This window comes from Lampetra fluviatilis, chromosome 10, assembly GCF_964198595.1.
Source record: "Lampetra fluviatilis chromosome 10, kcLamFluv1.1, whole genome shotgun sequence".
Lineage (NCBI taxonomy): Eukaryota > Metazoa > Chordata > Hyperoartia > Petromyzontiformes > Petromyzontidae > Lampetra > Lampetra fluviatilis.
Window position 1 is genome coordinate 15,778,493 of NC_136284.1, and position 20,335 is coordinate 15,798,827.

Genomic DNA, 20,335 nt, shown 5'->3' on the forward strand with positions numbered 1-20,335 from the left:
GCCGCGCTTGGCCCCGTGTCTCAGTCACGCTCGTTCCCATTCTCCATGTTATTATAAGACCACAAGGGCCTTCTCCAGTCAGCTGGGATGGAACCAAACTGCCGCATTGCATAAACCACCACCTCCACAACCTCCGTCCTTTAGTCCACTCCGCCGCTCGCCACCAGCACTGCACGTGCTGCCCAGTTCAGTCAAAGCGAGCGGAGGGCAGCTCTCATTGTCAGAGCTCTCGTTGCCGGATACACAGCACCGCTGCTAAGATGACTCTGCAATACGAGCACCAAATAAAACCTCAAGTATCACTTCACTGCAAGCACACAAGGCATACCAAAACTTGTTTTAATCCATAATACTATTGCAGTGTAAAATATATCAGTTGCACTGCATTGTACATCGGTTAAACATGATTCGTTTCCGCAAATATCACTTTATTATGCAATTCTTTATAAACACAGAACAAACCACAGCTGTGCCTTATCTTCACCCCATATTCTCTATAAACACTGCGGTGCACTCAGCGAGTCATCTGCACCACTCCCTTGCTCAAGCCAGAGTGCTCTCACCCATAACATCTGGTAATCCAGCAGCATGCGTTTACAACAAGATCGACCCTGCTGATGACACCCAAGTTGAAGCCGGCCCAGAGGTTTCTTGCTTCAACAAATTCTGCTTCATAATATTGGGCTGGAAAGCCAAGAGGCTGATGTACGTAAAAAGTTTTCAGATTACAAGAGCACATCTGTTTTGATCAAGGTATGCAGGGTGGAGTATGGTGGCCCAGAGTTTGTGCATTTTGCCACTTGTTCCAGAGGTTCGCAATAAGAACCCAGCAGCAGCCCTAGTTATTACTATGGTTTATCAAGCATACAATGCGTGCCGTCTTATTCACAGTGGACGTTATTCGATATGAGCAGGTCATTGACATCATGGCGGAAATTTACAAAATTCGGAATATTACCTGCGAATTACTTAATTGGGATTACAACAATCTTCAGAGTATATATTAATTTAGGCCAGGTGCTGAGTCACCTTGAACCGACTGGGACAGCTGCTACTGGGGATGCCCTTTCAAATGCTTGAGATGAAACGTGATGTAAATACACTCATCACGTATTAAACGCTCCGAGATGCCCGAGGGAAAGGGCACTCTATTAAACAAATTACTATTCTCATTACCTGTACAATATTAATAATCCAATGACCAGTATATGTGCATCATATATATGTAACTCATCAATAACACTACTGTACAAAATAAGAACATGAATCAGTGCTGTCACCCCAAACAAAGGCCCTTTTCCAGAGCAGAGGGCACAAGTATTTGAAGCAGTCACTTCCCAATATCGTAGCCCACAATAAGTACAGCTCTTTGACGTGTTTTTTGGTTGTACCAAGTTTGCAGAATGTTCGTTTCTTCAGTTCCTGAAGGAGCTCCCAGCATGTGCAGCGAACCATCAGATATCGTTCCCAACGGCATGCGGTACAACCCAAAAACGCATTGGAGACCCACATGGCACAACTGCGAAAATCCAGGCAGTAGCACGGTATACATTTCGCACCTCCGATTAGCACGGTTGGCTATGTACGGTGTAAAAGAAGTGAAACATACATACATACAAACATACATTTCTCTCATAAAACCAGTGTGAATAACGGAGGTTTTTCTTTTTTACAAAGGTGTGTGCACCACTGCCAATACAGTCCTGCCAATCATTCGAAATCAGCGAAAATGTCCAGTGGCCAGGCTGGAGGAGAGTTCACGTTGACTCTGCAGGCAGGCAGTCACTTGGCCGAGCCGGCAGCGTTGCTGGGCACCACACCCAGGTTGGTCCACACGAAGCCCCTCTCCGGGCGGATGGGCACCGTGGGGAATGGAGACGACATGCACTTGAAGTACTCGGAGGGCGCGTGGCACACAAACTCAAAGTACTCCATCTTCCTCGGCAGCTCCTCCTCCGGTCCTGATGGGAGATGGCGAGTGCACGAGTTGTAATTCACACGACGATCATTTAAAAAATGCACAAATTGTGTACGACTATGCTGCGATACCCTGTGATCAAATCATATGGAAGACCACCAGTCCCCACGGATCTCTGAAGCAGAATTGAGCCTGGATAGTGCAAGGATGGGTGGCCACCGTGCGTACTTGACAGGTGCAAGTACGCACGTGTGGCGCCCTCACCCAGGATGTAGGTTGCAGGGTCGAAGCAGCCCCGCGGGCTTTCCTGCGTGGGCAGCAACCACGTGATGACGGCGCTCTTCTCGCAGTACTGGTCCTGCAGGAAGCCGCGAAGTTGAGCGTAGTAGAGGCTTCCGTCTTCATCCAGCACAGAGACCACGTCTCCAACTTGGTAGTAAACTCCCTGCGGCACGGCACGGAGGGCGAGGAAGGGATTGCTCTGCCACGGCGGTTCAAGTCACTTGTCTGCTACAAATCTCCTCTGGGCAGGTTGCGACCAACTACTGTTCAAGGCCTTAGGCTATGCTAGATAACGCACATGGTCATGTTTTAGACCAATTACTCAATATCGTAAATATTGGGGCCATGTTATTATTCTAAACAGCAAAAGATGGCACCTTTTAATGTCTAGAAATCGCCATTTACGTGTATTTATTAGTACTCTTGATTCCAGCACTTACTCACTTTCATGTTGGATAAGTTTCTCACTCAGAGAAAATGTTAAACGTTGGTTTGAAAACCACTCCCCGCACCCACCAATCAATACAAGAGGATCTTTAAGTGTTTGATTGTACATCCCCAAGCGCCTGGAAAACCCAAGAGCAAGAAAATATTCAACCACAATCTCTCGGTGTTTAATCTCACCTCATGGAAAATAGAATCACTTGTGACAACGGTGGACACGGCTTCCGATGCACGCAGAGGCTGAAACAAAGTGAAGTCACATGTCAAATACTCTGCATCACTCTCATCGTTTCAAGTTGTTGCTCGCGCTCTCTGCAGTGAACACGTGGCGGAGGAGTAATCACTCCTCCACTCCACGGCAGTTCGGGAAACGCGGTCCATTGAGCTTAGTATTTTCAAGGGAAAACTTGATTATAAAAATACACTAAAAACATATGAATATACATTTCTCAAAACTTTAGCTTGATGTACAATGACTTGAGAAGTAAGATCATTCTGCATAGAATATCAATGAGAGTTCCTAGTGAAAAATGTAAAGGTGTCATTGGTTGATCACACAGTTGATCATATGATTTCACAAGGTCAGAGCAGAACAATTGTCATACCAGATTCTTTCTCAATGCCACCTCAGCTGTGTTTAATAAAAGTGCATTACCAGTGACGTAAATATCACAAACGTTATGTTACAATGATGTGCAAGGATAGGTGAAAGAACGTGGTAGTCAGACCATCCGTGTTAGATTTTAAAATGCGACTGCTTTCCGGACGATGGGCTTTAATCGCAACCCGTTAAACACATTTGCGCCAGTTTTCAAAATGACAAACTCAAGTATCTATTTTACTCAGGATGATGGAGTCTGTACACAACACCGCATGGATGCACGGCGTTGTCTCCAGAGCACGGGGGATGGAGCAGACACGGCAAGGGCGCGTACATGCTTGAGTTTGAAGATGTGGCGTCTGCCCTTGCCCTTGGCAAACACCTTTTTCTCGGCCACTGGCTGCGACTTGGCCTTCGTGTTCCTGAGACGGGCCGAGCGCCGATGAGTCTCCGCTCTTCCCTGCAGACACATCAACCAACAACAACAACACAGTGTGTGTGCATTTGCCATTAGTGGGGAGCAGTGGTGCAGCAGTTAGCGCTCTGCGCTATGAACCCGGCAACCCCAGTTCGATTCCCGCTCACGGCCAACACCAGTAACGATTATCTGAACCGGTTATGGGCCTGCCCTAGGTCGACTCAGCCTCAAATGAGTACCTGGTGCGGTGTGTAAACATCACCACTAGGGAGACAAAGGCGGCCGGGCGTGGTGTTGGCCACCCACCCCCTCGTGTGTCGTGCCGGCCTTCATAGGTGCTCGCTAACAGCACTTGCCCCTACAGTCTGTTACAGGCTACACGGGGCATCTTCGTCTTTTGCATCTGCCATCTCTGTGGCTGAGTCAGATATAATCAAAGGGACTTCCAGAGGCCGTGCCATTGCCTGCAACGTTGACCTTGTGTATAGTGTATATCGTGTATAGTGTGTATATCGTGTATATCGTGTATCTCTTGTGTATGTACATTGTGTATACTGTGTATGTTGATGTTTTGAGGCAGCGTAAATGACGGGAGACGCAATGCACGAGAGGGGTCCTGGTGAAAGCAGTCAAGACAAGGCACTGTACAGACACTGTACAAACACTGTACAGACACCATGCAGTCGAGACGAGACACTGCACAGGGACTGTACAGACACTGTACAGACGAGACGAGGCACTGTACACTGTACAGACGTGACACTGTACAGACGAGACGAGGCACTGTACAGACACTGTACAGACAAGGCACTGTACAGACACCCTGCAGTCGAGGCGAGGCAACTGGGGGGGAGGGGGTCTGGGCTTCGGGCTACGAAGAGAGACCGTGGGGGGCGGGGGTGGGGCAGAGGGGGGCGGGCACGGGGGGGGGGCAGAGGGGGGCGGGCACGGGGGGGGGCAGAGGGGGCGGGCACGGGGGGGGGCAGAGGGGGGCGGGCACGGGGGGGGGCAAAGGGGGGCGGGCACGGGGGGGGGCAGAGGGGGGCGGGCACGGGGGGGGGCAGAGGGGGGCAGGCACGGGGGGGGGCAGAAGGGGACGGGCACGGGGGGGGCAGAAGGGGGCGGGCACGGGGGGGGCAGGGGGGGCGGGCACGGGGGGGGGCAGGGGGGGCGGGCACGGGGGGGGGGGGCAGGGGGGGGGCAGGGGGGGGCAGGGGGGGGGGCAGGGGGGGGGCAGGGGGGGGGCAGGGGGGGGCAGGGGGGGCGGGCACGGGGGGGGGGCACGTCCTGCACGCCGCTGCGCTGCGACTCACCTGGCGCCCTCCTCCACCGCCGCCGCCGCCGCCTCCTCCTCCTCCACCGCCCCCGTTGGTTCTGGGGGGCCCTGGAGACGCGGGGGGCCCCGGCGCGGGGCGGCTGGTGCAGCCCTGGCACAGAACCTCGCCCTGGAGGCCGCGGCGCCACATCGGGGAGGCGCACACCCCGCACGCACTGCAGCTCGGCTTCAGGCCCAGCGGCATGGCCCCTACACTCACTCACTGAGCCAGAGGCCCTCCACCAACCCACTGAGCCAGAGCCCCTCCCCTCACTGAGCCCCCTCCACCCACTGAGCCAGAGGCCCCTCCCCTCACTGAGCCAGAGGCTCCTCCCCCCACTGAGCCAGAGGCCCTCCACTGAAGGGTCCCGGGCGCGACTCGCCGCGTCCCGCCGGCCCCGCGAGTCGCGCGCTCTCCGCCTCTCTCCCTGCACCGCCTCGGACTCGCCTGACGCTGCTGCTGCTACCGCCTGTATCTCTGTCGTGTTGCTGTCTTGGCGCTGCTGCTGCTGCTGTTGTGATTGTTGTTGTTATTGTTGCTGTGTCGCTGTGTGCGTGTTTATAGAAATCGACTGGCGTCTCCGACCCCGACACGCTGCGTGCGCCCCCCCCCACGCGGAGCGGCGGAACAGGAATCTGTTTTAGAAAGAGCGATTTCGATTCCGTGATCAACCCCCAGCTCAATCCCGTGCTTAAAGCCATCGAACAGATCGATCCCATCCATCCTCGACCCGGATCCAAAGCTGGTGAAATAATGCTCTTAAGAAGGCCGTGTTGCTGATGGGATGTGTAAAGCATAACTGCATTTATGTGGAGGGACAGATCTATGCGAAAGAAGCGTGCAGAGTCTGCGTAACCAATTTTATTACCGTCAGAGAGTAGATTGGGATCGCACATTTCCGAATCGATAATTGAACCTTATGGCGATTCCGCGTGTACATGCGGTGTTGTTTCATCGGTTAATAAGCCTCCTGTTTGTGGCCACCAGCGTGGATTATGCCTCCTTGTCAATAGAATAGAACCATAACGGTCGAAATCTATTTAATCTGAGTCAATCATTCCCACCACAGCACGCACATGGAGCCAAACAGATTGGAGTTTATTTTTTAAATCGTGACGAGGAATCGTTACTGATTGAATCGTGGAGAGGGTGAATCCGACACGGATTCTGTCATTCTAGATTTGAAGCTTTCGTGACTGCAAGGATTCATACTCTTAGGTTTTTTCGGTAAAGTCACGTAGGTAAAAATGTTTAAATAAAAAGGTGATTTAATTTATTTATTATTATAATTATTTTATTTATATTATTCTTTTATTTTTTACCTACGTGACTTTACCGAAAAAAACTTAAGAGTTCGGATTCTGTAGCCAGGCACGGCCACAGCTGTGAGAAATATCCTCCAGTCAGACCCGCGAAGCCTTAATTGGTTCAAGAATATGCTTTGTTCTTTCGGTAAAGTCACGTAGAAGAGAAATAATAAAATAATAAAAATATAAAACAATACAATTCTCACTACGTTTCGACTGCAACACAAGCAATCATCATCAGGTGTGGATTTCACACGTGAGAATTTTTTAGTTTTATATTTTTATGATTTTATTATTTCCCTTCTACGTGACTTTACCCAAAGAACCAAGAATATGAATCCCTGCAGTCACGAAAGCTTTAAATCTAAAATTGGTTCAAGAATGTAAACAATTGTCATATGTTAGTGAGGGCCACTTCTCAAGGGCTGCGCACTTCGATTCAAGTGTCCATTTTCTGTTCTGCCATTTCGTGGTCACCTTTCACTCCAACGCGTGTTTGAGTCTGACAGTCCACGATACACTCTGTGATCCACCAACGCCTGCCTCAAGCACGCTGTGCTGCGGGCGTGTGGCAACTCCGTGGTCGTGGTAGGTCGCTAACTCCACTTACCCCTGCAGTCCAGGAAAGTGTGGCATGGTGGGTCAATCGCTGTTCGACGATGCTGGTGACCCGAGTCAGATCCCAGGTCACGAAATAAAGGTCTGCGCGATTTCCTTAAGTGAGTTTGAGGAGGTGCTCATCTCTTTACAGTCGCGAGCCGGGAGTTGAAATTCTGCATTCCTACCGCAGCAGCGAGCCTATCCCCAGGATAAACAATATTGATTTTCCGACAAAGTTGTGCTCATTTTAGGAGTACAATGACCCCAAAAACGATTACTCATGAGCCAAGTCAATCCCCAACCAGGATTTGAACTCACAACCTTTTGTTTTGCTGAGCCGATGTCTTTACCGCTGAGCTACCCGTTGAGTCGGCAGTCCAAGTGTATCTGGTGAAGTGAGTGAACATCGCCACTGGGAGACTCGGCGTATTTGACACACACGCTACTTGTGTTCCACCAATTACAATGCGCTTAACACTGGGGACTTGGATTTAAACAGGTTTTTATTTTTTTATTTGTGCAAATAAAAAAATACTTTTACAAATTTCCAGACAATAAGCATAACAACATTATTAATACTGTATTCAATTGTTTTACCAAGATTTATATCGATACAAATATTGGAAATATGGCCGACACAATAGCCAGATTAATAGCATTTAATGAAAATGTTAAACACCGTGTGTCCTGATTAGTGAATACATGTAATGACTAATAATTGAACATTTAACTACAATAATTCTTGTTAGTCATGTGCAAAATGTTACGTAAATTAAAATTTCTGCAAAAATATAAATGTCTGCTTTGTTACATTGCATTCAGTTAAAACATTAAGCATAGCTATATGTGCTTGGGTTATGTGACGGAGCGTGCCTTATGTGAGCCATTGCAAGATGCACTTCTCGAACGTGTAGCGATCAAAGGGAAACTGCAAGTGGCGCACGTATGGCACGACACACTTGGTGAGATTCCCAGCTTCATCCAAAGTGCGCAGTCCAAACGAGTCCTGGGTATACACCTAGAGATTTCACGCGCACACACACGCGCGCACGTCCAATCACAACGCAGTGGGGTACGATGGGCATTTTAAACTCGTAAAACTCAGGATATATCAAAATATACACACAGCAGTGTTTTTCATCCCTGCAACATTGTTAAAAGTACTTGTGTGAAATGTGTAAGACGCCAGGAAGGGCGATAGTAGCATCGTTATGGATGTAAGTGCTTCACAATGTATTTTTGTGTGAATCTGGAAGTCCAACGGGTGTCCAAACTTGTCCAGGAATGGTCAACATTGACATGTGTGGACATTCTATATTTCATTGGGCATTGTTCTGTACACCGAAGCCAGATCATTGTAAACTCACTTTGGCAAGAGGGTAAACTCCGTCCTGGCTGTGGTAAGTTCTATTGGTCCCTTCTGGGAAATGGCAAAGCTTTTTAAAAATGTTCTTCATAAATAAAATGTTTCCGTAAAAACAACACCATTCACTTTAGCAGTTAATTAAAATATTTTAATAATTATTAGATGCAGTGCAATGTTTACATTGTGCATACAACTGTGGCGGCATTTTATGCTACTGTAATTAATATTCACTGTTGCTTTGTTGCATAGAGTGGAAATGAAACGCTGTGGATAACAATGCAACAGACGATACCTCCTGCGCTGTCATGCCCAAGATCCCCAGATGTTCGTCATACGTCTCAAAGAAACTGTGGATATATTGAACAGAAAAGAAAGGTTGCCTCATTCAACAAGATGGTGAACACTTACCGAAACGATAACCTTCACACACGGCGTTAGCCACATTAAAATACACACACTTATTCAGTTGAATTTATATATTTTTTTAAATCTCAAATATGATGGTAGTTACTGGCGAAAATTCGTACTATAAATATATTGTGGGTTTATTCTCCAACACACCGGTGTGCTGTACTCGTATCGAATTCGTTTACGTGACAAACCCTTACTAATTGGCTGTGTTGGGTGGTGGCGAGTTTAACGACACATTTACATGTACGTGATCTAACCCAAAACACCTCTATCATGGATAATATTGGTCGCGAAGGCGATGTTTGTGTTTTTTCCCTCACTCAGATCGCATCGTTGGTCACTCATGTGTAAAACATTTCTCGTCAGGACGAGGACTTCATCATCATCAAAGGCAAGCACCATTTAAATAAGAGCACAAACATGCATTGAATAATGTTGTCATTGCAAGTGATGTGGAATTATCCAAGAGACAGTGCAACTGTTAGGTCACTTTTGCACATTAGTACACCACACGTGAAATAACCCCCACTTTTATCAGTGTTCATTCGCACGTTCGGTCGGGATTTAGTCTTGGACCGAACCCTCCCAGTAGTGCAGTTTGCGTCGAGCTGTGCAGAGTCCGGGCACCACCACCCCCACAACCTCCACCACCCCCACAACCTCCACCACCCCCACAACCTCCACCACCCCCACAACCTCCACCACCACCACAACCTCCACCACCCCCACAACCTCCACCACCCTTACAACCTCCACCACCCCCACAACCTCCACCACCACCAACCCCACAACCCCCACCACCACCAATTCCACATTCTCCACCACCCTCACCACCCCCACAACCTCCAAAACCTCCACCACCACCAATCCCACCCCCACAACCTCCACTACCACCAACCCCACCCCCACAACCTCCACCACCCCCACAACCTCCACCACCACCAACCCCACAACCTCCACCACCACCAACCCCACAACCTTCACCACCACCAACCCCACCACCACAACCTCCACCACCACCACCAACCCCACCTCCACCACCCCCACCACCACCACTAACCCTAACAGGGCCCTCACCACCCTCACCACCACCATCACCACCACCCCCACCACCACGAACCCCACCACCCCCACAACCCCACCACCCTCACCACCCCCACCACCACTAACCCCACCAGGGCCCTCACCACCACCACCACCAACCCCACCTCCACCAACCCCACCCTCACCACCCCACCACCACCACCCCCACCACCACGACCCCCACCTGGGCCCTCACCACCCTCACCACCCTTACCACTACCACCCCCACCACCACGAACCCCACCACCCCCACAACCCCACCACCCTCACCACTAACCCCACCAGGGCCCTCACTACCCTCACCACCACCACCACCACCAACCCCACCACCACCACGACCCCCACTGGGGCCCTCACCTGGACTGCCACGGCATCACCACATCCTCGCCAGGTCCCCCGACCATCACCAGGTTGTTGATGCGCAGGAAATTTCTCTTCCACGCTGCAGGGTCCACACGTGTCAAACGCGAACATTAATCTTTTGTTGATGCAAACACTTGGAGTCGTGTTTGTGCGACATTTGAAACGAATTTCTCAAACCGATTGAGACCTTCCCTCCCAATGCGGTATTGGCCATTTGCGATGCCAGCCCAGCCTGCCATCAGGGCTGCACCACCCTGCGGGACTGTTCGCATTGCCTCTTACCCCAGATGATACAGACGACAGGGAGGTTTCAGTACCAGGCCTTGTATCATTTCACCTCGACCTATTTACTAATATATTATTGGTTCTTTCGGTAAAGTCACGTAAAGTTTTAAGTCACTATATACTGCTATGATGAGCCAATAATGTCTGTGTGTCCCGCGCGTGACGTCACTCCATGTCGACCAGACATCGAAGTAAAAAGGACGTCTTGATGAACGAGGGATTATAACCTTCACATGAAATAAGTATGTGTCACCGCGCCCTTACAAATTGCACACGAATGGATGCAATGAATATCACGTCGCGGTCTGCTTTTCACTTGCAAGTCTCAGATTTACTGCAATACACCCATCCTTGGACGGGCAAAAGGCGAGTTATCTATATTTTTGCAGATAAAGCAAGGTCAATATGTGGAATGCAAGAAAAAAAACAGATCACGTTGACCACAGTAACGATAAGAAATTTGAATACGAAAGTTGAATATAAGTGTGGTACATTCGCTTGGGTTATCAATGTGCTGGAAACATATATGTAGAGAACATGTAGAGAACATGTAGAGAACATGCAGAGAACATGTGGTCTCTGTACTGCATGTCCATGTAAGGTTATATAATCGTCCAGCAGCCTATGGGGTCTGTGAAGCAATGTTGTGGCAGTTGTACCAGGCACCTGGCAGCATCTGTTTAACAGGACGCGCTCTGCTGGTGAGACTCAGAATTGTAAACAGTCCAGGGGTGGTCGTGCGGCTTCAACAAAGAGCAGCAGGGAAAGACGGATTCCGAGGTTTGCAAAGATTTATGGGAGTAAAATATTATATAATCATAATGTGCTAAAACAGACGCATGTCTGTTTATTTTATCTCTATTCCCACCAATCCATCATCGCAGTATATCTTGCAGTTTGTGTAACGTCTAAGTATATACACACATCCATTAATAATTATTGTGTAAACATACATATTTTGATTTAAAAAAATTCTTGTAACATTATTTATTTTAAAATTAACAGCTTCAAAAAATACGATTTCCAATTTTTAATTGTGTAACTATATAAATATGTTAGGGATACTAATATCTTGCATTGTAAAATCTGAGTTGGAGCTCATCTCGAACTCGGAAGTTATGAAACGCAGAGAGTTTTCGTAGAATTCCCATCAGCAAGTGAGGAGGAAGGCCGTGGCAGATGGCATTCGTGATGTATACGCGCACAACTGTCTCCCTTTCATAACCAGTCTCAATTCCTCCACACGTCTGTGCTTCTGCTATCCAGCGAGTGGCAATCACAACTATTGGTTGCATAACAGGGGAAGTTTATGGTGCCGTATTTAACCAAATTGCCATTTCTCTGATACAATCTTAATACAAACTTGTTCCAAAGCAGTAAAGTACATATTGCGTTAATTCGATTTTGGAATAAATGTGATATCCAAGATGATTACATTACTGCTGTTTACACTTGCACGATGCCAAAGATTGAATGAAACACATTGTACGGATATCTGGCTCAACTAGGATGTATGATGTTGCAGGAAAGTGTTTCAGTGAACAGTGACGTCATACCGTCAGCGTGAGGGCTGTGCGTCTGGTTGTTGATAACTGCCAGGAACTTGCTGTTCGTCTCAAATTTCTCTTGATGAAGAGGATCTGGACACAATTAAACAATTGCAACTCACACCTACAAGTTGAACATACCGTCAGTCGCTTTCAATAATCAGACGCGTAATCCGTCAAGTGCTCAGTCGATATGCCGGTGATGATCCCCTCCCAGCACGGGGTCTCGTGAATTCTGACTTGAGATTAAAATATATTTACTTTGTTTATGCATTGTTTGTGCCGTCTTGTCTCGACTGTTTTAGCTGTACCAACTGTCTTGTTTGTGTTGTCTTGTTTGTGTTGTCTTGTTTGTGTTGTCTTGTTTGTGTTGTCGTGTTTGTGTTGTCTTGTTTGTCTTGTTTGTGTTGTCGTGTTTGTGTTGTCTTGTTTGTGTTGTCGTGTTTGTGTTGTCTTGTTTGCAGTCTCACTGATGTCCGTCTTGTCTCTGCTATCCATATTCTTCTTGCAGGAATAAGATAAAAACAAGTCAGCTGATGCTCAGTCTGATGCACGTCAACGTGAGCATAATAATCGATTCTAATTGATGAATGGTTACACACCTGCCAGTAGGTAACTCACAAGGCGTCAGCAACCACGACATAGGCGTGAGAATCCCACGCGCGTCGCCACCGCACGGAGAGGGCCACGTGCGCGTGGCCGGCTCACCGTTCCAGTAGTTGCATATGGAGAGGCGCTGCCCAAGGCCGTTGTAGCAGATGTTGTGGACGTGCGTCCTGGCCATCGGCAAGGCCTTCTGGAACAAAGCTGGAACTGCAGAGGAGAGAGATGGCGTGTTTGGGGAGAGAGAGAGAGAGACGCAGATGAGGACGGTGGTGGCACTCCGAGCCGTCGCGTTTGCGTCGGTGAACCCCGCACGGTGACCCCGGCAGTGACCCCGCACGGTGACCCCGGCGAGGAATCGACGCGCCTCTGACACATTTACCTCCGTACTGTCCCATCTGCGGGGACGCGAGCGAGATGAAGGTGTCCACGTTGTGAAGAGACAGCAGAGACAGCGCCGCGCGACACAGCAGGCCTCCTGGTCGGGCGAGGGTGGGAAACCATCGGCGTCACGTCCACAGGAGTAGCTCCCCTCTCACTCTCACTAAACCCAGCAACCTTCGCTGACGGCCAGCCACGGCGCATCGTCTGGTGCGTCAGAATGACCTGGGCTGAACATCTCGAGGTGATGTCTTTGCAAAAGAGTCGCGAACTAAATACAGAGACGGGGCGAGAGACGTCACCTTCACTCCATCACAGACAACGCGTGGAGGGGCATCGCATCCTCTCACATCACGACGTCGTTTAACTTTAAACGTCATCCTGTCTCATCATGTGCAGATGGCGTGGTGAGCACCTTGTGAGTAGCAGAGGAGATGCACACCCTGGGGAGCGCGGCTCATGATGGGCTGCATCTTGTGGATGAGGCCCCGCGCCTGATCCCACATGGGGGCCAGGCTCCTGTAGCCGTCGTAAAGGCTTATGGTCGACACCTCCGTGCCCGGGTGCGCCTGGCCCCACACGAACCGTCGGACAAGGCACGCGACTCGTCACTGATGCGCGTTGATAACAGTTGAAGGGAACCCGCCGCTTCACAGCTTCAACGTCGGTGCACGTGTGCAGATGTTTGTGTCTCGCATCGTACGCAGCCAATCGTGCTCATCGGAAGCGCGGGGGAAGGACAACAAACAAACACAAATACGGTTCTAAATATATTAGATTTCAATCTAGATTTTAAAATGCATAGCTCCAGTGACATCCTAATATCGGGAGCAAGAGCGTTCCAGACGGCCACAGAAGCGCATCTGAAAGCGCCACGCGATGCAGTGACCGGCTTTGTTCGATTTCCAGCCAAAAGCAGCAGCGAGGATGGCCGCAGTGTGCGTGATGGTTTATGCTCCGTGACGACACCAGCAAGGTGCTGCGGTGAATTCGTGACAAGCACTTCGCGTGGAATGAGTGCGACCTTGCCACGTGTTCGCTCAGCAATCGGCAAAAGTGGACCGCCACATCCTAACAAGGAAAAACACTCTTCACACTCGACAGTAGAAACACTCGTCAGTAGAAACACTCCACACACTCGTCAGTAGAAACACTCTTCACACTCGTCAGTAGAAACACTCTTCACACTCGTCAGTAGAAACACTCTTCACACTCGTCAGTAGAAACACTCGTCAGTAGAAACACTCTTCACACTCGTCAAAAGAAACACTCTTCACAATCGTCAGTAGAAACACTCCTCACACTCGTCAGTAGAAACACTCTTCACACTCGTCAGTAGAAACACTCGTCAGTAGAAACACTCCTCACACTCGTCAGTAGAAACACTCCTCACACTCGTCAGTAGAAACACTCGTCAGTAGAAACACTCTTCACACTCGTCAGTAGAAACACTCTTCACACTCCTCAGTAGAAACACTCCTCACACTCGTCAGTAGAAACACTCTTCACACTCGTCAGTAGAAACACTCTTCACACTCGTCAGTAGAAACACTCCTCACACTCGTCAGTAGAAACACTCTTCACACTCGTCAGTAGAAACACTCCTCAAACTCGTCAGTAGAAACACTCTTCACACTCGTCAGTAGAAACACTCCTCACACTCGTCAGTAGAAACACTCTTCACACTCGTCAGTAGAAACACTCTTCACACTCGTCAGTAGAAACACTCTTCACACTCGTCAGTAGAAACACTCCTCACACTCGTCAGTAGAAACACTCTTCACACGCGTCAGTAGAAACACTCCTCACACTCGTCAGTAGAAACACTCTTCACACTCGTCAGTAGAAACACTCGTCAGTAGAAACACTCTTCACACTCGACAGTAGAAACACTCTTCACACGCGTCAGTAGAAACCAGAGGTGTGGACTCGAGTCATGTGACTTGGACTCGAGTCAGACTCGAGTCATGAATTTGATGACTTGCGACTCGACTTGGACTTGCATAACAATGACTTTGTCCCACCTATGAGATGTGGACTCGAGTCATGTGACTTGGACTCGAGTCAGACTCGAGTCATGAATTTGATGACTTGCGACTCGACTTGGACTTGCATAACAATGACTTTGTCCCACCTCTGGTAGAAACACTCTTCACATTCGTCAGTAGAAACACTCTTCACACTCGTCAGTAGAAACACTCCTCACACTCGTCAGTAGAAACACTCTTCACACTCGTCAGTAGAAACACTCCTCACACTCGTCAGTAGAAACACTCTTCACACTCGTCAGTAGAAACACTCTTCACACGCGTCAGTAGAAACACACTTCACACTCGACAGTAGAAACACTGGACAGTAGAAACACTCTTCACACGCGTCAGTAGAAACACTCTTCACACGCGTCAGTAAGGCTGCATTATTGAGAAGGTTGTGATTCGGGAACCACGTTGAGGTTATTGAACGCGTAGCGCATCACGCCTGATAACACAAACCACAGTGCATACTAAATATAATCATACATATACATCACGTACAAATAAAAACACATCGTAAAAAAAGTTTACAGATATATCCTCTGAAAATGTCATCTCAACTGCGCCCAAGGTGATGATGGAGCAGCGGAGTGGACCGCCGTGCCCAGAGGGACGCGCTCTCTCACCTGCTCGATTCTTCGTGCCATCACGAGGAAGTTGCACGGTTTGCCGAACAAGCCGTGAACGATGACGATCGGTTTGTATGCAGCAGTAGCGGCGACAAAGGCACTTAGGCCAAACAGTGTCACACTCACGACGAACTTACTGCCGGAGAACATGGCCATGGATTTAGACTTCATGGTGGCACAACAGCGTGCACTGAATCGCATTCACCGAAACAAACAGGACAGCTCAGAGAAGCTGACCGTGCATTGAGGACTTGGAGTTGGCTGCTGGAATTTATACCCTGCCGGAGAGGAACTCGTTTGCTGCTGCTGTGGTATGTGAGCAGGGCGGGGTGGGGAGATTCTTTCTCGGATGTTGCTGCCGCGTCTTAATGAGGGTGAAATTGAGATTGGAACTTTCCAGTCTACAATGTTTAGCCATAATTTTAGGCCACATGACCAGGAAACGCTCGCGGCGGCGAATCTCTCGACAATCGCGCACATGTTGTCATGATCGCGTTCACATGTGATTCGATTAATCAACATAAACGTGTCAAGAATCAGACAGCTCGACGGTCAGAAGGTCGTGGAGCCGGCGTCCTGGCTGACATCCCGGTGCCGGGTCTGGTGAGTTTCAGCTGCCCGTGATTAGAACCAGACTGTCAACTGGAGCACGCGAAAAATGCGTCTCATTACATTTGGTCTGTAGCTGGATATTACATGCTGATGGACCATAACGACCAACCACGGATGTGTCTCTATTGCTGTGTACCTCTTGTGGTGTCTATGATCGGCCGATACTCCCTTTCTGTGCATACCTCGATCTCGGATGCGTTCTTGGGGTGATCGGGAGCTTTACTACGGTGACCCCCCACCCCAGGTGTGGAACTCCCTCCTGGTGGTGCCGTTCGAGTCCAGGCTCTCCACCAGTGCTAATATATTTAGCTGCCTACTAACCACACCGATCTGTTTAAGTTATATTTGCCTCTAATTCGCGTTGTTCTTCTCTGGCAATTACTTTGCCGCCCTGTTCCTTCTCTTGTGAAAGGCGCCTTCTCAGTGTTCATTAGTATGACGAGCGCAAAGTAGTGTCGACGAAAAGATTGAGCAGTGTTTGACAGCGTACAAAACAGATTTTGTTAAATTTTTTAAACATCTTATTTTACTCTTCGCTCGTGTTTTACTGTCACTTTACACGAAGCCGACACGAGCTATGATTGTGATGAAGGCTGTTGGCAAAAACAGCTAAGAACGGGGGAAGATTTGAGAAAGTTTATCACGTTCATTAAACATCGTTTTTTTCTGGCGTATGAACTTGAATGTGAAATGTTTTGTGCCAAAATGTTAGTTTGTAGCAATGATAAAAAAACAGAGAAATGTTCCCTGCCATGAACATATAATAATCAAACAAAACTATTCTAATTGAATCTGAGATACTATCGTTGTAGGATTTTTTCCACCGTTTATAGGCTAGCCAGGCACCAAATCGAGTCAACATAGTTCAATGCTTGTGGGAGAACGGCGGCCCAATGGTCCGGTGCGAAAAACGTTCAAGATACTTAAAACTATGCTATAAGTAAGCAAACAATATAGCAGTGTCATTGTGTATGTACGTGGGTGTTGTGTGTGGTGGCGTACACAGCACGATACTATTATTATTACTATAAAATCATTATCTTTATCAGCCATGCTCCATCCGCTGCTGGATGGAGCTTTCCCCGTGTCCATTGAGAAGCCGGCGAGGGAGGCGAGGGACGAGCTTGTGTCGCAGGCTCCAGCCGCCCCCACGTGTGCACGGGGTGGGTGTCGAGCCCTGTGCACGGGGTGGGTGTCGAGCCCTGTGCACGGGGTGGGTGTGCACGTGCCGCAGTTGAATTGAACGCCGGCGTACGGTCGATTTCAACTCAATTGAATTAAATCTACAAATGTGTAACTCATTAATTGATCTTACATGTAATCCATTGTTTAGTTCATCAAAGCGTGTGAGAATAAGTTGTGCTGTGTTTTGAATTGTATCGATTTTACTCCAAGCAACGTCTTACGTCGTGATGTGTCACGATTCTTGTGACGCCTCTCGATAGACCACGCCACTTAGGACCAACAAGACGTCGATCCATGCTGTTCTGCAACTTTGTTAGACTTAAACCATATTATTGTGTATTACACGCATTTGTGTTAACTTCTGTCACATTTTATCTTGGATTTCTTTCTTGTCCTGAAATACTGAAAACCCATCTCCACGCTCTCACAAGGATGTGTACCCGTTTGACGAACGTGTGTGCAAGCTGCACATCATCATCATCACTGCAGTCGTCACAGCCATTAAACTCACTACGTAAGGGCGGTCCAGATGTCTTGTGACCCACAATTAATTAACCCCAAAATAGACTTTACCGAAAGAACCAAAGTTTATAACCCCAAAAAGTTTTTCATTGCACGTGAATTTATGTTTAAAATGAACCATACTTTTAAAATATATTACGTTTAAGAGAATGAATTGGGGTCACAAGACATCTGGACCACTCTGTATCTCTATCATTTTTGGTTCCTAATGAGACACGTCGTTAGAGTAACACCTCTCATTGTCCACTGCTCATTCGTGTGTTTTATTTTTCACGAAAAAAGGCAAATGTCACTGTGGTCGGAGCGTCTTTCCCCTTTTGTCCGAGCTTCAGATTTCTCTTCCCGCTTGTGCGCAGATTGCGTGAAGCCACAGTCAGGCAGCAGGCAGCAGGAAAGCCGCAGTCAGGCAGCAGGCAGCAGGCAAGCCGCAGCAGGCAGCAGGCAAGCCGCAGTCAGGCGGCATGCAGCAGGCAAGCCGCAGCAGGCAAGCCACAGTCAGGCAGCAGGCAGCAGGCAATCCGCAGTCAGGAAGCAGGCAGCAGGCAATCCGCAGCAGGCAGCAGGCAAGCCGCTTCCCTGCAGCTCGGAGCGGGCCAACAAGCCTCGTTGAACTTGTGCAACTTCCACAATTCAGTCTATTTTTGCTCATGACGGCTGATTGCACACTGCCACGTCAATAACTGTTGTTCTACAATGAAAAACGGCATTTCACAATGACTTTGACTTTTCCATGCATTGTTTACTCAGATGGGGTGGAGTGGTCACATCGTGATTCGGAATCAGAATTTTTTATTTTTTTACTGGAGGAATCTGTTGAGCTATGAAGCTATTTTTCACAGATGTCCACTAGCGCGTGACACAATGAGTCCAACTACCTGAAAATCTATTCCTGGCCATGGCGAACGGCAGTTGCGAGTGATGTTTGAACCGATGCGAGGCTCAGCCCTTTCACCACCCCCCGCAAAGTTGGCTCATGTGGTGAGGCATGGTCCAAAACCCGCCATGACCCAACATGGCATGGGGAGGTCTTCACCCAGAAGTAGATTGACAAAGGCCCATCATTATTATTTATCGTTATATGGAAATATCCCAAATTCTCTCGGTAACAGTAATAAGGCCAATATTGTTATAATATACGGAGCGCATCTTCAGACTCTTCAGAAAGAGAGTGCATATCATCACACCGACGTGCCATTATGAGAGAAACTATCAGGGGTGGACCGGGGAAAGAAATATGTCCTGGCCCAACTCACATAACCACCACGATCAACGTCAAACGATACCATGTCAAGAAGCGTTTATTTTTAGCATGTGACCAATTGAAATCGCCCATAATGCGTCCGATCTCATTGGATCTCAGAAGCTAAGCAGCTTGCAGCCTGGATAGTACTTGGATGGGATACTGGCTGTGAGGATTCGCATCGTGCAAGCTAAACAGTGTAAACACTACAAAGTGTCTGTACACATGAACATTTATATTAAAAACTGAGTTTGTGAGAGAAAAAATCGAATACAATTAAATGTTAAATGTAAACTCCGCAAAATAATACATTCAATATAATAGAATAAATATAACGAAACATTCCACTGCACAAAAACGAACTTAAACATGCGGAGTAAGTGTTGTTTACCAACAGTTAATTGACTATCACGCGACATGTAAACACCAGCTTAACAACACACATCAACTCATCTCATGAGCTCAGGAATTGAACAAAAACTGTTTACGACAATTACTTGCCTATTTACTGTACTTATTTTTGTGTAAGCAGAGGCGTTGTGATTCAAATCTTGGATTTTGTAGAGGGTTCTCGAAATCAACAACTCGTTGTTAAGGTTCTTTCTTACGCAAATTTTCGCCAATGAAATGTGCACATTACAAAGACCGGAGACTTCTCTCAAGCCCCCACGCACGGAGAGACCCAGAGTGTGTGTGGAGCAAGGGACTTCTGTTAACATATTTGCGGTGGCGGTGGCGGCTGGTCTGATTTATTATCACGACTACGACTACGCTTGTTTAGCCAGGAAAGCATGAGTCTCAAACCGGTGCTGATGAGCTGTAATAAGCACGAAACCGGTCTATCACTCATTGGTTCTTTCGGTAAAGTCACGTCGAAAGAAATGTAATTAAATAATAATATAATACGACGTTTCGATTGTAACACAAGCAACCATCACCAGGTACATAAGAATAAAAAAGCAAACATAGTAAACTTGGAAATATAATGCAATACAACACAGAGAGTCGGCCAACAAAACAGAAAGAACCAAAGAGTAATTCCTGCAGTCACGAAAGATTCGAACCGGTCTATCACTATATTCTTGGTTCTTTCGGTAAAGTCACGTAGAAGAGAAATCATAAAATAATACAAAATAAAACATAACAAAATTCTCACGAAAGCAGTCACGAAAGCTTTAGATCGGTCTAT

The 20,335-nt window shown here is 48.0% G+C and overlaps 2 protein-coding genes across 3 annotated transcripts; both read right to left on the minus strand.

Moving 5' to 3' along the window:
• Positions 1–339: 339 nt before the first annotated feature.
• GATAD1 (GATA zinc finger domain containing 1) lies at positions 340–5,614 on the minus strand. 2 transcript variants are annotated; one of them, XM_078860648.1, is made up of 5 exons: positions 4,977–5,614; positions 3,628–3,705; positions 2,825–2,884; positions 2,183–2,363; positions 340–1,961 (listed from the first exon to the last, which is right to left on the minus strand). In XM_078860648.1, exons 1-5 carry the CDS (start codon positions 5,181–5,183, stop codon positions 1,783–1,785), a joined length of 705 nt encoding a protein of 234 aa, XP_078716774.1. In that variant the 5' UTR covers positions 5,184–5,614; the 3' UTR covers positions 340–1,782. The 2 variants fall into 2 exon arrangements, with proteins under 2 accessions (XP_078716774.1, XP_078716773.1); XM_078860647.1 differs by having other exon boundaries at positions 3,580–3,705; positions 4,977–5,613.
• Positions 5,615–7,405: 1,791 nt separating this feature from the next.
• LOC144934354 (lysosomal thioesterase PPT2-like) lies at positions 7,406–15,890 on the minus strand. The gene is made up of 8 exons (XM_078860039.1): positions 15,585–15,890; positions 13,341–13,494; positions 12,927–13,022; positions 12,650–12,754; positions 11,951–12,034; positions 10,104–10,188; positions 8,545–8,599; positions 7,406–7,904 (listed from the first exon to the last, which is right to left on the minus strand). The coding sequence occupies exons 1-8, from the start codon at positions 15,786–15,788 to the stop codon at positions 7,761–7,763; spliced, it is 927 nt and encodes a 308-aa protein (XP_078716165.1). The 5' UTR covers positions 15,789–15,890; the 3' UTR covers positions 7,406–7,760.
• Positions 15,891–20,335: the final 4,445 nt, after the last annotated feature.

Coding starts and splice junctions, on each gene's coding strand:
- GATAD1 (XM_078860647.1), bottom strand. CDS start 5,183: ATGCCGCTGGGCCTGAAGCCGAGCTGCAGTGCGTGCGGGGTGTGCGCC. Junction 3,706..4,976: donor GCGGTGGAGGAGGGCGCCAG/GTGAGTCGCAGC, acceptor ATGTGTCTGCAG/GGAAGAGCGGAGACTCATCG. Junction 1,962..2,182: donor CCCTGCAACCTACATCCTGG/GTGAGGGCGCCA, acceptor ATCTCCCATCAG/GACCGGAGGAGGAGCTGCCG.
- LOC144934354 (XM_078860039.1), bottom strand. CDS start 15,788: ATGCGATTCAGTGCACGCTGTTGTGCCACCATGAAGTCTAAATCCATG. Junction 13,495..15,584: donor TGGCACGAAGAATCGAGCAG/GTGAGAGAGCGC, acceptor GTGTGGGGCCAG/GCGCACCCGGGCACGGAGGT. Junction 7,905..8,544: donor TGGGCATGACAGCGCAGGAG/GTATCGTCTGTT, acceptor TGAAATCTCTAG/GTGTATACCCAGGACTCGTT.